Below are 18,321 nucleotides of genomic sequence, written 5' to 3' on the forward strand. Positions count from 1 at the left end.
TTTGATATTATTAGGGTTTGTGATTTTATTTCCAATGTTTTGCTCTATTGTTTTCAACAGATGCAAATCTTACTACGAACCTTGTCCGGTGACTACATCCCTGTCGAGGTGAAGGGTTCTGATTCCATTGACAGCATCAAAGCTAAGATCGAAGAGAAGGAAGGCATCCCAGCTCATATGCAAAGGATTATCTTTGACATCCACGACGTCTCCAAGGAGACCTTGTCACTGAGAACCATCAACCTTGACGACACCATTGACACCATTGATAATGTGAAGGCCAAGATGACCACCAACAGTCAAGTGAAGAAAGCCGGAGGAGAAGAAGAAAGCACAGAGATAGAGCCAAACAAACTTGCTGATGATGATGATGATTCTGATGATGATGATGATGAAGAAAGCACAGAGATAGAGCCAAACAAACTTGCTGATGATGATGATGATTCTGATGATGATGATGATGATGATTCTGAAGAAAGCACAGAGATAGAGCCAAACAAACTTGCTGATGATGATGATTCTTATGATGATGATTCTGATGCACGTACTGAATGTAGTATTTGCGGATGTCGCTGTGGATGTGGTAGTTTTCTTAACCCTAATAGGGTCTGTATCCATCACTATGAAGAATTAGATCATACTCTTGCGTTTCTGGAAGACAGTGACGATCCCAATGACAAGTTATTGTATCTAAAGCGTAAGGCTCAGTACGATGATTTGATTTTTGATCTTTCGTAAGGCTGGGAAGCAGTTGGAGGATGGCAGGACTTTGGCAGATTACAATATCTAGAAGGAGTCAACCCTGCATCTTGTCCTGCGCCTTTGTGGTGGTTTCTCAAGTGTCAAAGCGCTTTCCTCTTCTGTGTCAGTTCCCTTTGTGCTGGTTTCCTTTTGTTTCTTTTATCCCAAATCCAGTCTTTGACTTGTAGTTTGCAGCCCCTGTATAGTGGTTGTAACTATGTTCTAATGTTTGTGAACCTGCTTTAATGATTTCATTCCCTTATGTTGAACTTTTAATAGAGTAATGTCATGCTTGTGTTTCATCTAATGTCATGCTTGTGTTTCACTAATGTCATGGGCTCGTTTATTGTTGTCTCTTTTCTTTTGGTTTGTTGCTGGTTTTTGTATGCTCATTTAGCAATTGGTGCTGGCATTATTAACTTCTTAGTGTTGAGACCAAAATGTATCATTCCAAATTGCTATGAACCAAAATGTAGTTGCCTTAGCAAAACCAAATTAAGTTTTGTAGGTAGATCTCTTGGCGTAGATAACTATTGCTAAATATATAACTAGTAGTAATAATCTTAACACTATGACTTGCAGGCAAATGTATTGAGTTTTCCAATATAACTTCCTTTCTGTTAGTTTGGCATCTAAACATGAAGTCCTCAGTTTAGCTCTGCAGATTGTGCTCTTTTGTGATAGTTGAAATTAACACTTCAAATATAAGATATATGCCCTCTTTCCTTTTCATTCTATAAGATATATTCCCTTGAACTTTAAAGGGGTATTTTTGACTTTTCACCATTTTGAGGGGGGTGCGTTTAGCAGGGGGGTGCGTTTAACAATTACCTTCATTATTATAGTGATGCTTCATTGTTCATAAGGAACAATCTTAATGTGGTTCTTTAAATGATTGAATAATCATCAATAAGGAATCTCAGGACTCAGGGGATATTTAAAACTAGCACAAAAACAGAAAAGAAAGGTAAAATATATTGCAAAAGGTGAGAGACCCTTGTGCTAAGAGTGCCATAACACAGAAACTCTGATATTCTTTAAAAATACCCTGATTTTGTTCCCAGCGTCCTCTCTCCGCTTCCCTTTTATAAAGTACAGAAGAATCTGAAATGGTTGGATTTCTGGCTCTTGGCTATTCTGAATCAACATATTATGAGCATCAAAAGTGAACAAATGTCAGCCCGAAAAAAACTACTGTGAGTGGATATCCATAGCATAACCCTGAAGCAGATGCGAATGTTTCAGAGGTTTATTCTATCTTCTTTGCTATTAAGACTGCTATAAGTGTTACACCCAAATCAGAGGCAATTCAGGGCTCAAGAACTGATTCAAGTTGAGAGCTTAATCAATAAGCAAATCAGCAATAGGGCACCTCTCTATTGGCAGGTAAACAGTCAGTATTCTTGGAGCTTCCTCTAAAGCTTCGAAAAATCAATGTGAATGACTTGCCAAAGGAGAGTTGCCCTGTGACTGCTATTGGCAGGTAAACAGTCAGTATTCTTGGAGCTTCCTCTCTATTGGCAGGTAAACAGTCATAATTTTCTCTCTAGATTAAAGGAAATGCAAGTCTTTAGTGTTAATGTCTCACATCTTGATGAGTCTAGGGGAAGTTCTCTTTTATTGCTTTTCTCTAATGTCATAAGTTATGTTTTGAAAGATGCAACTGAGTAGACTATCAAGTGTAATGAAAGGAGTAGACTGAAATTAACCTGAATGCAACTGAGAGAAGAAAAAACAGAGAATAAAAAGAGAAACTGAAAATCTGAATCATACCCTATGCTATCCGCGTAAAAATTAAGCATAATGCAATCTCTCTTTAATCCGCTATCACTGGTTTAACTTTTTTTTGTTCTCCATAATTTGATATTTTCTTTCTGACCCACAATCTATTTGAGACATGTCCAAGGACATTGCATGAGGCTTGCAGCAAAGGTATCAAAAGTGCTGAGAGAGGTTGCCGGCAACATAAGGAGCTGTCATCAATGCTCTCCAGAAACACTCTCTGATCATCTTCATGATACCCTGCAGGACGTCAACGCTGCCATAAAATCCCAACCTCCCCTCTTCTTAGGCTCCAACAACAGCCAAGCCAACAACAACATGTTCACTGTAGCAGCAGCAGCACAGACAACTCATTTATTTATTTCAAGACATAAATAAAGTGTAATAAGCAGTTCATTTTCATATAGAGGAAGGCTGCAATGAAATGCAGAGATAGCATTAGAAATGAGAATACCAAATAAGGAAGGAAAACAAAGTATAAACTGCACTCTTGTCAATGCAGGACCATAGATAAGGCTCATCATAGTGAAGACCATGGAGTTATAAATGTTTATATCTTGGAATCACTTCCTTTTCTTTACTGACACATTCAAATGTTTCTTTGAATTTGGACAACTAAGATTGTTATGCCATCAAATTTGGACAGCTAGATCTAAGCTTGGGAGATTATCATATAATTTCCTAGCAAATTTTGAAGACATAGAAAAATCAAAGGAAAACTCAAGAGACAGGAATAGAGATGTACATGCAAAGCATAGAAATTATATTGGAGATATACGTCAATCCCTCACTTAGTAATGATACAAGGCACAGAAATGAGTGAACACATTTCCCTCCCAAATTCCACTCTAAGACCAATAACCTCCTTTTTATTTTTCTATTCAAACATTTACATCTTCGACTAACAGAAAAACTCATTAAAATTATGCTTACTCTACTTTTCTTATCCTCTATCTGCTCTTAATGTACTTCTAATCATATATAATATCAGATATTTGTTGTTTCTCTTTTTTATACTATACGTATATGATTTCATAGCTAAATTAAGCATACAATACCATCTTCTCTTTAATCAGAAAATTTAAAAGCTGTAAACCAGTCTAAGAAAAATACAATGAAGTCATATCTGAAAAGCTGAAGACAATAGTTCTGTTGTGTATTATTATTAAGATTTAGTTTAGAAATAGAGATTGGGTTTAGATATAGTTTTCTATTGTAGGTTATTATCTTTTTAGATTTAAGATAGATATAGTTTTGATCTCTTTTCTACATTTATATATTGTACAAGTTTATCAATGAATAATACACAAGAAATATTTATCACATTCAACATGGTATCTAGAGCCCTAGTTTTCTTTTAAGCGTTTCTTTTTCTGGTTTTGGGTTACAGTCACAAGTGTCGCTGACCCGTATTTTCAAGTTCGCCGAGTGACGACACAACCACCACAAATCAAGCCAGAGGCCGCCGATCCACCATCCGCCGGAGTACTGCCGCCATACAGCCTGCCACGCGCCGCCACACTTCCGCAGGTTCACGCGCCGCCTTCCAGGTAGTTTTCCGGCGTCGTTCCGCCACGATTGTGACCGGCCGACCTTCCTTTTTCTCGACTCGAGGAGGAGATTTATATGGAGCAACCACCTGGGTTTGTTGCTCAGGGGGAGTTATGTAAGGTTTGCCTGTTGAAAAAAATCTCTATATGGTTTGAAGCAGTCACCTCTAGCTTTCTCATATAGCCTTTGAACATCATTAGCATAAAATGTTTCAGTTGTCTTCCAAATATCGTAACAAGTTTTTCAGGTGCTCTGTTTTGCATCTGTTTGGTTTGGTTTGGTTTGGTTTAGGTGCTATGTTTTGACCCTGCTTGGACGTCCTCCTTGACGTCTCTCATCGTTTGCTCAATGTTGTTTATTGGTGCGTTGTCTTTTTGGTATTTTTCCTCTTTTCTTCATGGCTGAAGAGAAGAAGAGTTTGGTGTTTTATGCTTTTTCCGGATCTCCTAAAATTACCTCGGAAAAGCTTGATGGGAAGAACTATTTGAGTTGGCGTGATGTTGTTGACATTTGGTTTATTGGTCAGGGATTATCTGACCATCTTTCTTCCAAGGTTTATGACATTGATGCTTCTAAAAGAGACGACAGGAAGAAAGTTGATGCTTAACTTGTATCCTTGTTATGGCAGTCGATTGAACCAAGTTTGACGCTTCACTTTCGCATTTACAAAACTTGTTACGATATTTGATAGACAGCTTTATGCTAATGATGTTCAAAGGCTTTATGAGAAAGCTCGAGGTAATTGCTTTAAACCATATAGAGATTTCTTCAACCGGCAAACCTTACCTAACTCCCCCTGAGCAGCAAGCCCAGGTGGTTGCTCCATATAAATCTCCTCCTCCAAATCACCATGTAAGAAAGCGTTCTTAATATCAAGTTGATACAACGGCCAATGGCGAATGGCAGCAATGGCTAAAAACAAACGAACATAACTCATCTTAGCAACAAGAGCGAATGTATCACCATAATCCAGACCATTGATTTGAGTGTACCTTTTGGCAACAAGTCGGGCCTTTAAGCGGTCCACCTATCCATCAGGGCCAATCTTAATGGTAAAGACCCATCGACATCCAACTGTAGATTTACCATAAGGAAGTGGAAGAAGTGTCCACGTATGATTGGCTTCCAAGGCAGTCATCTCATCAATCATAGCTTGTCTCCATCCAGGATGGGAAAGTGCTTCATGAACAAGCCTTCAATCAGGCCCAGGGTATTTTGCATGGCTGGAGACAAGGTGGAACAAGAAGACGGTGGATCCTAGGCTGTTTTAAGTTGTATGTTTCTGCGTTCCTTGTAGTTTTATGTTCTCAGTCTAGTGTTGGAAGTTGTGTTAGTGTCCCTTTATAGTTCAATGACCCCATATTGTATAAGAGGTTGACTTTCTAACCCTCCTGGGCTCAAACTTGTATGCTCTTTCTAGGCCTTTTGAGCCTCTTTTATGGAATCATGATCCATTGTCCAAAAAAAATTCCTCATAGCCCTTACTCTTGTAATTGGTACACTTAGAATTTGCAATGTCCTGTTGACCAAAAAAAAAAAAAAAAAAAGAATTTGCAATGTCCTTCAAAGAACTTGAGTTAGCTAGTTCCAGTTGATTCAAATCTGTTAAACCACCATCTTTTGGTTCCACCTCCCTTCTTTCCCCTTAATTTAATTTCTCTTTGCGATGCTCTTTCAATTATAGTTTGTTACAAGTTTGATTGGGCATAGAACCCATTTCCTTTTTTTTTTTGGTACCTCGGAAATCAAAACAAAGAAACAAGAAACTAAGACACAGCCAATTTATCCCTCAACAGAATGATAGCCAATTCTGGAGGAGGATAATTCAGCTCTATAACACCAGGAATGAGAGACAAGGCTCCCTGTCTAGCTAACCAATCAGCAGCAGTGTTGCATTCCCTTTGAGTCCATGCCAGCGTGATCCTCCAATTCCTCTCCATCAGCTCTTTAATGTCCTTCAAAACTGCAGCATGATCATGACGGTTAACACGGCTCATATCAACCAGCACCTCATTCAGATCTTGACAATCCGTTTCACACACTAGCTTTCTAATTCCATGCCCCCACGCCAACCGGAGACCATCTCGCAAGGCCAAAGCCTCCGCAAGAAACGGAGAGCCCTCAGATTGAGAGCTAGTAAAACCAGCAATCCAATTCCCTTGGTTATCTCTCAGGATTCCGCCACCACCCATGATATTCACGTCTTCCTTGTAGCTTCCATCAGAGTTTAGCTTTATGAAGTCTTGTGAAGGAAGAGACCAATGCAACTGGAGAAGCTGACCATCCCCTTTAGTGTCATATCGCACCAGCTCATCATGATCATGGCTAAGCTTCTGCCAAGCTAGTTGGAACGGCCAAGGTTGAGGATCAAGAATCATGTTATTTCTCCACTTCCAGCAACCCGAAACTCCTGCTAAGAACTCCATTGAATGGCTACTTTGTGCTTGAGTTTTGATCCAATCCTGCAAGTTATTCGACCTGAAACTTCTCCATCTCCAAGCTCCCAATTTCGCCCATAGTTCACTCGAATGGGGACAGTCCCTTAAACAGTGTAGGCAGTTTTCCACACCCAAGGAGCAGCGAGCACACGTTTCTGTGTCAGCTAGATGGCAACGAAACCTGTTAGCGTTAACCGGGAGGCCTTCATGAAGCGTTAACCAGATGAAAAAACGAATTTTCTCCGGCACAGCTAACTTCCACACCCAATTCCACGCTTGCCCAACATATATCATTGTGTTGTGTCTCTCCCTCAACCACTTGTAATCGTCCCTTACTGTATAAGTGCCACCATCATTACCCTTCCAGCACCATCTATCCACCGCAGTGATTGAAACGCGAGGCTCAATGGAGGCAAATCTGCTCACTATCTCCTCTGGCATCCAAGTCATAACTCTATTCAGGTTCCAATTATTCTCAACAATTAAATCCCGAAGTTGCAAATTTGTGTCAGATATATGCACAAAGGGAATTTGTTCTGCGATTTTTCCCTTCCCAGACCAATCATGGTACCATACTGAAGAGCTACCATCACCAATTCTGTACTTAAATCCCTCAGCTAGCTGGTCACGCGCCCTCAAGATTCCTCGCCAAATAGGAGAAGAATTGGACCTGTTTCCTGCACTAAAAATGGAAGTATCTTTTAGGTATTTATGGGTTAAAGCTTGTACCCATAACTTGGGAGAAACATCACTAAGCTGCCAAACTGCTTTCCCCAAAAGAGCAGTATTGAAGTCATCCATGCACTTGATGCCTAGGCCACCATCCTCTTTTGCACTAGTTACTGTTTGCCAATTAATTAAATGCCAACCTCGTTGTCCAGCATGTTTGGACCAAATAAACCCCCTCATCATCTGGTCAATTTTATGAGTAATGCTCCTAGGCAACCAAAAAGCCTGCATGGTATAGGTAGGGATGGATGATATGACCGACTTCGCCAAGCACACCCTTCCCGCCATGTTTAACATGTTGGTCTTCCACGTAGCCATTTTCCGCTGAATGTTGTCAAGTAAAAAGTTGAACCTCCCTCTCGTAATTCGCCCTTTACTCAAGGGAAAACCAAGGTATTTACCCAAATCTCGCACGAAGGGAATGGGAGCTATGCTTCTGATTTCTCCTCTAACATCAGCCCGGACCCCTTTTGAAGCAATGGCTTTAGACTTGACCATGTTAATTTTTAACCCAGAGTACGCACAAAAATCCATTAACAACGATGCAACTACGTTGACCTGTTGAGGAGAAGCTTGGCAAAATAGGAGAACATCATCCGCAAAGAGCATATGAGAAATTGGAGGGCCACCAGTGTAACACCCCGATTTCGGTGGCGTCACTTTAGTAACCAAAGAAATAACTTAAGCGGAAAAACGTGAATTATTTTTTTTTGATAATGTAAGTAAAGACAGAAAGAGATGAAACTCTAAAACGAAGATAACATAACTAATATACAATATGATTACAGCCCCCACTGTAAGTTGTAAACCACGTCACGAGTAAACCTCCAGTGACGGAAAGTAAAAGAGAGTAACGCCCGTAGGCAAAAGTACAAACCAAGGTAAAAATACTGTGTCCGCAACACTAAACCTCAAAATCTGAGAACAAGTTGGCCCAGCGGCCTAAGAAAAGACCCCCTAAATCCAACCAGCTTTCTGTGATCTCCATAGGAAACCACACAAAAAGCTACCGGTAGGAAACTACCCTGTCCCCAAAACTGAAGCATGACGGTCAGAGCATCGACACTACTCCTACACTAATCCCATCTCGAGTAAGTCGCTCGGTGGCCAGCGGGGTCGACCACCCCTGAACCGTAGTCCTCCTGATCAAGCTTCTTCAACCTAGTTTCCCCTGAAGGGTGAACCATCGTGAACCGGTCCGCCATACTCAACTGACAATGGCGTAGTCCGCCCAAACACACACAGAAGACGCGAGGGTCAACTCCAAAGAATTATATAAATAATAAAACCAGATATATAGGATAATAATTATTTAGCCTCTCAGGCTTATAAGTTTAGGGATAACATCCTAGGGTTGCATATTTCACAATGAATATAAAAGATCATAATAACAAGTAGCATGCCTCAAATAGGATAAACAGGTACCAATCACACTCAGCAACTAAGTCAGCATGTATGTTGCATGAAATGCAATGCTGGTAACAAAATGCATTCCGGAAGAAGGATGGACACCATCGAGTCAGCCCTAACACCGGCCAAAGTGGGACCATTCTGCTCGGGCGTCTCTTACACCACACAAAAGTAGTCAGATCAGCAGTAAACCCGTAGGTCTGCCATTCCGTCTGCTACTGAGGACCACCGTAGTGTCCTAAATATGGAAATCCGGGTCTTATGACCATTTTGGAATCCACCGAGGTCCGGTAATCCGCCGTGTATTAACCTCAAAATGAGTGCATGAATGCAAGTGATTAGCCAAACAACGTCTCCGACCTCACTCGACACGTCGTCACGTGTTCTAGCTAACTTATTGTCTCTAAAAAAACCTACCCTAAGGCAAACGTCGATTCTGCGACAAAATGAATTAATCAAAAGAAGAAGAAGATACTTTGGAACTCATGGTTCCCGGCTAAACTTTAGATAGCCAATCAATAAACTGCTCATCGAGCGAAAAGGTACCGAAGTACTTGGAAACTTATAGTCTCCGGCTAAACTTTAGATAGCCAAACATTAAACTGCTCATCGAGCGAAAGAGTATAAGCATACTCGGAAACTTGTAAGTTTCCTCAAGACTTGGACTCGACGACACTTCTCATATCTTCAAGACTAATATTCAGGCTCTAAGCTCTTATCTAAATGTTGTTATCATTTGTTCAAGGGGCTTAGAGATTGATTAATGTCTTATGAATTTTCTTTGAGAAAATAGATTTCGTTTAGTCTTATGATACTTCCTATGAGTTTCAGGGATCCCATAATCCCAATTAATTTCTGAGAAGGTCTCGATCCATTAAAATATAACAAGGTCCGAACTTCGTTCGTCCTTTCAAACTCTCTCAAAATCTCATAAAAATTCGGCATGACTTGCCCGTAATCCTCACTTTCCAGAAACATAGGCACGAGTGGAATAGCATCAATGAAACAGCTCAACCAATAGGCATAAACAGCATATTCCAACACATCCTAAGTTAACCATGTAGCACATAGCATGTGAATCATTTAGCACACAATATCATGGCATCAAGTACTCAACAAGTTCGGCCGAAGCCTCAGAAATCATTTCAGACATTTAGCAATTAGGTGCATAACACATAAATCAAGTCGAATTTCATCGACACCTAAAGCATTATCTAGTAATTCAGAGAGTAGCCCTCACTTGTAACTCCTCCAGCGTTTTCCTCACAACCTCCTTCACGTTCCTCGCCTTGATCTCCAGGAAACTCCTCAAAAGAACCTTAAGCCAAAATCACAGAAATCAACACATTGAGTCAGAAACTCAGCAAGCAATAAGTCCTAGGGTTACACGGTACATTACAAACTCTGTGGTACGACAATCTAACGCGTTAAGACAAGTTTTCGAAAAAGTCGGATTTCCTCCCCCCTTGGTATAGCTCTCGGCCACTTTCCTTAATTGGGAGGGTCAATTTTTCTTCGATCAAACTTGGTTCCTAGGTTAACATAAGCCGTAACTAAGACGGTTCTAAGCTCGGAAAAATTTTCGGATCGAAAACTGATATAGGGGTAGTTTGGTCATTATTTTTAGCTCAAAATTTCAAAATTGGATTTTTGAAAAACAGATTGGATGGAGACGTCCACAACGACGTTTATGACGACAAATCCTACTAGCACTAAGCCAAGTCGATTGATTAGAGCTTAAAGGTTGCGACTTTACCGAAAAATGGGTATTTAAGGTAGAAATTGATCCCGGCGGCATTTCGTCGACATTTGACAAAATCTAATCCGCAGAACACGCTCAGGAGCATGCAGGGAAGAAGTTTAGACACTGAAATCAAGCTATTTGGACAATTTTACAAAAAGCTCCAAACTTTGAGCTCAGAAAAACATAGAAAAAGTCGACAGATCTGACGATCAGAAGTGAGATATAGTTTACCTACCTCAAGGTCTTCGATTAGCAACGATCGGTGAAGAAAACGGGCAAAGATTCGCGAAAATCCGGATCCTCTCTTTCTCTCTAGCTGCTCACGGTTTTGGGGGAGGGAATGGGTGATTTTTTGCAAAAAATCTAATTTTCAAGCTATTTATAGGTTTTGGAAAAAGCGGAAAAAAGATTTTTTTGCGATTCCGATTTTTCCTGCGCGTTCCTCTGCGCATTCTAAGATAGGTTCTGGCGACAGAATTCCAGAACTCAAAGCAGGATTCTTGGAATTAAACCAAAAGATCCAAAATCGGCATAAGTCGGTGTAAGTCGGATTATCCCGAAAAACTACTTTTTGCAGTGATCGTCGGATGAGAAAACTTCCTTATGAAGAAAGATTAGGAATGATGAGAGAAATAGGAGAACGCGGGTGGAATCTTCATTTGCAGCTCCGAATAGAAAAAGTCTTCATCGTCTGTCGATCTTAGGTTTCTCGAACTATCAGGGATTCCGTTTCGGCAAACTTCCGAGAATTGGAATTTGACGTTCGTACTTTCCAGGATTTCGCATCGAAATGGTTGTTTAAGGACGGAAAAGAGAAGTTCTAACATTTCTCTGAGGATTTTTGGAATTAGTTTCCATCGTGTCCTAAAGCGTAAATTAACTATTCACTAATACCTTTGACCTAGGATTAAGCGTATGTTAGTCGTGCTATAACTCTTATCGGTTTTTCGATAAATTCTTGGACTTTTCCTGAACCTTTTTCCTTCACAAATTTATCTTAATCAAATAAACTCTTTTATTTTATTCACTTATCCAAAGCGTTAAAACTTGGGCCTTACAACCAGTAGCAATTCTGATAGGCTTCCAATCACCAACTTCCACAGACCTTTGAATGCTCAAGGAAAGGCGTTCCATACATAAAACAAACAAATAAGGTGAAAGAGGATCACCTTGACGGAGGCCTCTACCTGGTTTGAATGAAGGAAGACGAGATCCATTCCAAAGGATAGAAAGCTTAGAGCCCGTTACACAGCGCATGATAAGAGAGACCAACCTCTCCGAGAAGCCAAATCTCATTAAGGTGTCCTGAAGAAAGGGCCAAGAGACACTGTCGTATGCCTTCTCTAAATCAATTTTGAACGCTAAACTCCCTTTCTTTGCTCCACAAGTGCCCATATAATGTATAATCTCTTGCGCAAGTATTGCATTATCCATCGTTCCCCTCCCTGGAAGAAAACTACTTTGCATGGGTCCAATTACCTTGTTCAATAGGGGACGGAGCCTATTCACCACCACCTTGGTTATTAGCTTGTACACCACGTTGCATAAACTGATGGGTCGAAATTCCTTGACATTAGCTGGATGATCAACCTTGGGGATTAGGACAATTAAAGTTTCCAAGAGATCCTCACTGACTGTCCCTGTTTCAAAGGCCTCTCGCACAACCCTCCATACGTCCTCACCCACCAAGTCCCAATACCGTTTGAAGAAGTATGCGTGAAAGCCATCCGGACCAGGTGCCGACAAAGACTTCATGGAGAATAAAGCCTGACGAACTTCTTCCTTGATCACCGGTAAGTCAAGTTTAGCTCTCTCCCTATCCTGTATCGAAGGCACTGAAACAATCTGGAGTGTAGGATCAATAGTATCGGCATCGGCAGTGAAGAGGCCCTGAAAGTAGTTTTGGAACTGCGCAATCAGAACTGACTGGTCCTCACTCCACGAACCATCATCCAGCTTAAGCCGGTGAATCCTGTTTCGCTTCCTACGAATCACGGTGTGGGTATGAAAATAGCTTGTGTTTCTATCTCCAAATTTCACTCTATTTTCTCTTGCCTTCTGGAACCAGAGCAACTCTTCCTGTTTGAGCAAGCTTCGATACTCCATTTGGAGTTCTGCCTCAAAGCGAGTCATGTCCGAAGAGACCCGAAAACTCAACTCTCGTTGGACCCCTCTAAGCCTGCCTTCCACCCAACGCTTCCGACGAAAGATGTTTCCAAAGACATTTTTATTGAAGGCACAAGAATCCATCTGGACCCGATTCAGCTTAGTGGTTATGGTTTGTTGCCCAGTGTTCCATGCTGCCTGAACCACGCTCCTGTACTCTGGGTGATCAACCCAGGCTGCCAAAAAGCGGAAGGGTCGTTCATTACCCGATTCCCTAGCCGCACTGAAGTTGATTAGGAGGGGACAATGATCTGAATGTATACGGTGAAGTCCTTCCACAAAAGCATCAGGGAACGCAATCCTCCAAGCTGCATCCCCTAAAGCACGGTCCAGTCTTTTTAACAAAATGATGCTATTATTTCTCTTCCGAAACCAAGTATATTTGCCTCCCGACATGCCCAGATCAACTAGACCACAGCCATTGAGAGTCATAGCAAACCTGTTAGCCCGAGACGCAATGAACTCACCCCCACGCACTTCACCCGGATGAAGGATTTCATTCCAATCTCCCACAAGCAGCCAAGGTATGGAGATGTTCCTACGAAGATCTACCAAGAGGCTCCAAAGCTCTTCACGACGAGCTGGAATGGGGGAAGCATAAATTGCACTATAAATCCAAGAGAGGCTGTCTCTCCAAACCTCAAATGAAACCACTTGTTGATGCATATGATGAAGCCTGCAAGACAGGTTGGACGAGTTATTGGTGAGGATCCAAATACCGCCACTAAACCCTACTGCTTCAGAAATGTAAGCTAGGGAGAAACCCACAGAACTCCAAAATTGGCTCACTCTACTAAACTGACATCTTGTCTCAAGTAGAATCACAATGTCTGGTTGTTTTGTCCGAATTAATTCCTTCAAGAAGAGCTTCCCATTGTCATGTAAAGCTCCTCTTACATTCCAAGACAGAATTTTTAAGTCTTCAAAACCAATCATTAAAACACAATGATTGATATTGGGGAAATTCCCCCACGGCCCAGCCAAGCTAGGCATTAGTATTGTTGGTGTTTGGGGAAAATTCTCCCCCTGTAGCTCGTCCCTCTGTAAATCCAATCCTTTTAGGATATGCATTTGCTCCCTCCAATATAGTACTTGATTCCCCAATTTTCAAAGGGGTCTACACGTTATTTGCCAATTGAATACCCTTGAGATGATGATCCCAAATATCATTGGTATTGGATGGTTGTGGGTCCCGCGCATAAGTGCCATTCGCCACCTCTGAGCCAGTGTTGCGGAATCTACGTTTTTTGCTTTCAGATGCAATAAATCCCACGTGTGTGTGGTCTCCCACCATTGGAATTTCATTCCTCTTTTGAACCTCTTTGACTTTCTTCATGGGATCCCTTGTTTTCCGTTCCCCATGATTATTCTTTGATTTTCCCATGATTGTGTTATTCAAAGCTGGCTGTGCTTTAAAAACTGGGCCCCGCACAGATTGTTTCTTTTTTTTCTTCACAACAGTCATCCAATCACCTAAAATTTCGAAATTTCCATCAAGTGCCACCTTTAATTTAGGCTTCTCTCCCTCCTCGTTGCCAACTGACTCATCAATATGTCCACTAATATCTCCTGTATTCATGGCCAAATCTTCCGTGTCATCAGAAACTGCCGCTGAATTTCCGGTCACCTCTTTCACCGCTGAAGCTTGGTCACTAGGGTTTGCCGCCACCTGCGTACTAGGGTTTCCAGCCGCCGGCGCACTAGGATTTCCTTGGACGATTCCTTCAGACGGTTGTGCTAGCTGAGAAGATGTCTCAATCACAGGCTGGAACACTTTGCACTCCCTGGAATGATGCCCATAACAGCCACATTTAGTACATATAACGTGCAGGCCCTCATATTCAATTTTGTACCAAAACCCTTCAATGCAAACTTTTCCAACCACCGGCAGGGTCAAGTCAAGTTCCACACATATGCGCGCAAATCTCCCTCTATCTGCGTTCAGCGTGTTCATGTCAACCTTAATTGGCCTTCCAAGTGCTCTGGCTACGGAAAGAAGATAACTTTCATCATAAAAGACCACATTCAAACCCGGGATCCTGATCCATGCTAGCGTGGTATTCACCCGGGCCGCCGGGGAGACAAATTCCCTACTCCATGTAGACACTGCCAGATAATGGTCAAAAATCATCCATGGTCCCCCATTTACGACCTTCTCCCTATCTGCCGGAATATCAAATTTCACCATAAAAAAGCCATTGCCTACATCTAGGAGTTCAAAGTCTCCCGATAATTTCCAGATAGACGTCAGTTTACTCTTCATGATTCTGTACCCTAGCCTCTTCCCCAGAAGACAGACTATCAACGACTCCTTCCATGGTGCACTCATATCCTCCAAAACCTTACTGTCAGTAGTAACACTCGGTAGTAGTCTGTTCCCATCCACCAGCTCTATTTTCATCTTACCCAATTCCACGAGATCCTCAACTTGTTTCTGTTTGAGAGACACCGCTCCCCCCATTAGTTTGTCCCTGAAGGACATCCTCCGTTGTGGTGCGTCGTCCGGCGGTGCCTTCTCCCCATCGATGTCCATAATAAAAATTCCCCTTTTCATAGAACCCATTTCCTTATCTATGAGATTAGTTATAATTTAAATAAAGGTAAGAAAATATTGTCACTAATTAATGCAGGAGCAGATTAATTAGGAATTTATTGATGCAAAAGCAGATTAATTATGAATTTATTATTTTTAGTATTTTTTTAAATACATTTAGGATCTATTATGTTTTTAATTAAGTTAGGATCAATTTGTTAGGATTTGTTATTTCTATTTACTTTCTAATTGAGATTAGAATCTTTTAGAATCTTATTTATTTTTTGTTAGGAACTTATTTACTTTTGATTAGGATCTTTTAGGATATTATTTATTTTTCTGTTAGAATATTTTCTTTTCCTATTTAAGCACTTGTAAGGCATAGCCTATTCAGTTTTTGATTAATATAAAACGAGTTTCTCTCAAACTCTGGTGAATTCTAGTTTATTTTCTAGGGTTTAGTGTTGGCTAATTCTCTTTGTGGTGGATTCTAGAAACCTTTTCTTTTAAGATTTACCCTTGCAATCCTTGTACGACTTCCGCTGTATCATTAATATGTTACTCACATCGGTAAAAATGTCTGTGTCATACTGATATGTGTAGTAGAAACTGCCTACACGTTATTATCAGAATCCTCCACTGTAGCCAATGAATCAACCAATTAAAGTGAAAGCAATAGTTTTATTACTTTCTTAGTTACCATCACTGTCTGAAACCGTGGGACATAGAGAGGGAGATAGAGCTTTTCTATAGTTCCAGCATCCATGACTCGCAACATGCCAAATAATCACTCTCCAATCCTTTTCTTTAAGATCATCACAACGACAAGTATTGAAGCTGGAGAGCTTGTAAGCATTTTTTTCTTCATCTCCTCTATATTTCTTTCTGCTCATTTTCTTTTTTCTTGGTCCTTTAACTGAAAAATGTTGAACTACTACACCTAATATTTGTATAAATCAGAGAAAACAAAGAGATATGAAGAGAAGAAAAAAAAAATGGGATGGACTAGAACTGGATGCATTGTTAAAATGTCTAAAGATGTTGTATTTTTTAGTAGTTAGGAACTTATGTCACACACTACAGAACTGTAATTTTTGTCTTCTTGTTCGTCATCATACGTGGCTTTAATTATGCACATAGTTCCTCTCTTTCATGTATTTGGAGTAAGTAGGAAATCATTAGCATCATTGATTAAAAAAGACATTACCAATTTCTTTTATGCTGGTGAATTTTGGTATATATGCATGCTCATAGAAAGTTTTGTGCAGAGGATTCCAAACAATTTTACTAAGAGATATGGTGGTGATATGTCAAACCCAATGTTTCTCAAGCCCCCAGATGGAACTGAATGGAAAATATATCATAGTAAAACTGATGGGGATGTTTGGTTTCAAAATGGTTGGAAAGATTTTGCGAAACTATAGGGGATTCAGATCGGAGTAGTAGAGCGAAAAATCACAAATAAAGCACACAGCATCTTTGGTTACGCAGTTCGGCCAAATTGCCTACCTCTGCGGCTATAGAGTAGCTATAGCTCCTTTGCATTACTTGTGGCATGAAGCATGTGGTACCAAGTACAACTTTTAGGGTTACATTGTTATCCTATTTATAGTGGATTCTATTAATCTCTATTTTACAATAAAATCCTAATAAATCCTATAACAATCCCTTAAAACCTTTTACAATCCACATTAAATCAAATCCTAATAAACTAAAGATTTTAGCCCAAAATATAATGAGCCAAATCTCAACAATCTCCACCTTGGCGAATTCCGGACTCCCCCTATGAAGATCTGCTGCTTTAGTTTCCTGATTCTGATTTCTGGGATTGAACTCCACCTTGCTCAACACCCTGTTGCTTCACTCCTCCACCTTGGCATCCATCCACTTCTCCTTCCCTGGCGTGGCCATCGCCTCTTGAAAGTAGACAGATCTCCACCTTGTTCCGTGTCTTTCAGATCTGTCGGTTTCTCCTCTCACAACGACTTATGCAATCCTTGTTGACTTCCCTTCGCAGCGGAAGATATCAGCCGTCACTATGGTTACTAACCATCGGCCCCTCCGCAGAAGTTACCCGGCCGTTACCATGGTTACTAACCATCGGCCCCTTTGCGGAAGTTGTCCAGCCGTTACCATGGTCCCACGAACCATCGGCTCTGATACCACTTGTAGGGGATTCAGATACCTTGATTGCACGGAGTAGTAGAGCGAGAAATCACAGATAAAGCACACAGCATCTTTGGTCACGCAGTTCGGCCAAATTGCCTACCTCTGCGGCTATAGAGTAGCTATAGCTCCTTTGCATTACTTGTGGCATGAAGCATGTGGTACCAAGTACAACTTTTAGGGTTACATTGTTATCCTATTTATAGTGGATTCTATTGATCTCTGTTTTACAATAAAATCCTAATAAATCCTATAACAATCCCTTAAAACCTTTTACAATCCACATTAAATCAAATCCTAATAAACTAAAGATTTTAGCCCAAAATATAATGAGCCAAATCTCAACAGAAACATTACTCCCTTAATCACGAACACATGGTGTTGTTTGAATACAAGGATACTTCTCATTTTGGGGTACATATATTTGATAAGAGCACCCTTGAAATAAGATATCCTTCACATGAGAATCAAGATGAAGAGCATAACCCTGTTCAGATTGATGATGACTCATTTGAGATATTGGATGAGATACCTCCTTGCAAGAAGACTAAACCGAAATGACCATTGTCGTGTCCTAAACCACCCAAGAAATTGAGAACTAGTACAAGTGAAGATGTTGGAGAAAGCCCTGAAATGCACAACTTGCCTAAACATGTCAAAATTGAAGGTTGGATTATTCTTTTCATTTCATAGATCATGTTGAGATTTTGAGGCCATATTTTTGTAAAATAACCATTCTGTTCAACATTTCAGATGATGCCTGTGTTACCACTGAATGCTTTGAAGGGGAGGTGATACAGACCAATTAAGCAGCAAGATAAAAGAGATAAAATAGAAATAAAATAGAAACAAGTGATTTCAATATGATCTGAAAATGATGAGATTACAGTATGTGAAATACTGCCCAGAGCAGATGCTCCTATAGAGAATTGATATTCTCCATTCCTCTAACCATAATATTCCTTTTCATGCCTTTCTCACACTGCCTACTACTACCTATATGGCTCTCACACCCCCCATTCCCGTAACTAACTTGCCACACTCCATTTCTCTCACTGCCA

At 40.6% G+C, this 18,321-nt stretch overlaps 3 protein-coding genes and 1 long non-coding RNA gene across 4 annotated transcripts; 2 read left to right on the forward strand and 2 right to left on the reverse strand.

Annotated features, from left to right (window-relative positions):
• The first annotated feature begins 31 nt into the window (after nt 1-31).
• On the forward strand, nt 32-738 carry LOC130736045 (ubiquitin-NEDD8-like protein RUB2). The gene has a single exon (XM_057587900.1). It carries the CDS (start codon nt 61-63, stop codon nt 736-738), a length of 678 nt encoding a protein of 225 aa, XP_057443883.1. The 5' UTR covers nt 32-60.
• A 1,036-nt stretch (nt 739-1,774) lies between these two features.
• LOC130737568 (uncharacterized) lies at nt 1,775-3,103 on the forward strand. Its single transcript, XR_009018785.1, has 2 exons — nt 1,775-2,265; nt 2,648-3,103. It is a non-coding gene; the product is annotated as an uncharacterized LOC130737568 (long non-coding RNA).
• A 1,692-nt stretch (nt 3,104-4,795) lies between these two features.
• Nucleotides 4,796-13,554, reverse strand: LOC130736046 (uncharacterized). Its single transcript, XM_057587901.1, has 3 exons — nt 11,443-13,554; nt 5,850-7,799; nt 4,796-5,101 (listed from the first exon to the last, which is right to left on the reverse strand). Exons 1-3 carry the CDS (start codon nt 13,552-13,554, stop codon nt 4,796-4,798), a joined length of 4,368 nt encoding a protein of 1,455 aa, XP_057443884.1.
• Nucleotides 13,555-13,678: 124 nt separating this feature from the next.
• On the reverse strand, nt 13,679-15,124 carry LOC130736047 (uncharacterized). Its single transcript, XM_057587902.1, has one exon. The coding sequence runs from the start codon at nt 15,122-15,124 to the stop codon at nt 13,679-13,681; it is 1,446 nt and encodes a 481-aa protein (XP_057443885.1).
• Nucleotides 15,125-18,321: the final 3,197 nt, after the last annotated feature.

This window comes from Lotus japonicus, chromosome 2 (assembly GCF_012489685.1).
Source record: "Lotus japonicus ecotype B-129 chromosome 2, LjGifu_v1.2".
NCBI classification, from domain to species: Eukaryota; Viridiplantae; Streptophyta; class Magnoliopsida; order Fabales; family Fabaceae; genus Lotus; species Lotus japonicus.

What these genes read in the sequence shown, in the direction of transcription:
- LOC130736046 (XM_057587901.1), bottom strand. Translation starts at nt 13,554, where the DNA reads ATGCCTAGCTTGGCTGGGCCGTGGGGGAATTTCCCCAATATCAATCAT. An exon ending in CTACTGGTTGTAAGGCCCAA is followed by an intron (nt 7,800 to 11,442) that starts GTTTTAACGCTT and finishes TCTCCTCAACAG; the next exon opens with GTCAACGTAGTTGCATCGTT. An exon ending in TGTTGAGGGATAAATTGGCT is followed by an intron (nt 5,102 to 5,849) that starts GTGTCTTAGTTT and finishes CCTGATGGATAG; the next exon opens with GTGGACCGCTTAAAGGCCCG.
- LOC130736047 (XM_057587902.1), bottom strand. Translation starts at nt 15,124, where the DNA reads ATGGGTTCTATGAAAAGGGGAATTTTTATTATGGACATCGATGGGGAG.
- LOC130736045 (XM_057587900.1), top strand. Translation starts at nt 61, where the DNA reads ATGCAAATCTTACTACGAACCTTGTCCGGTGACTACATCCCTGTCGAG.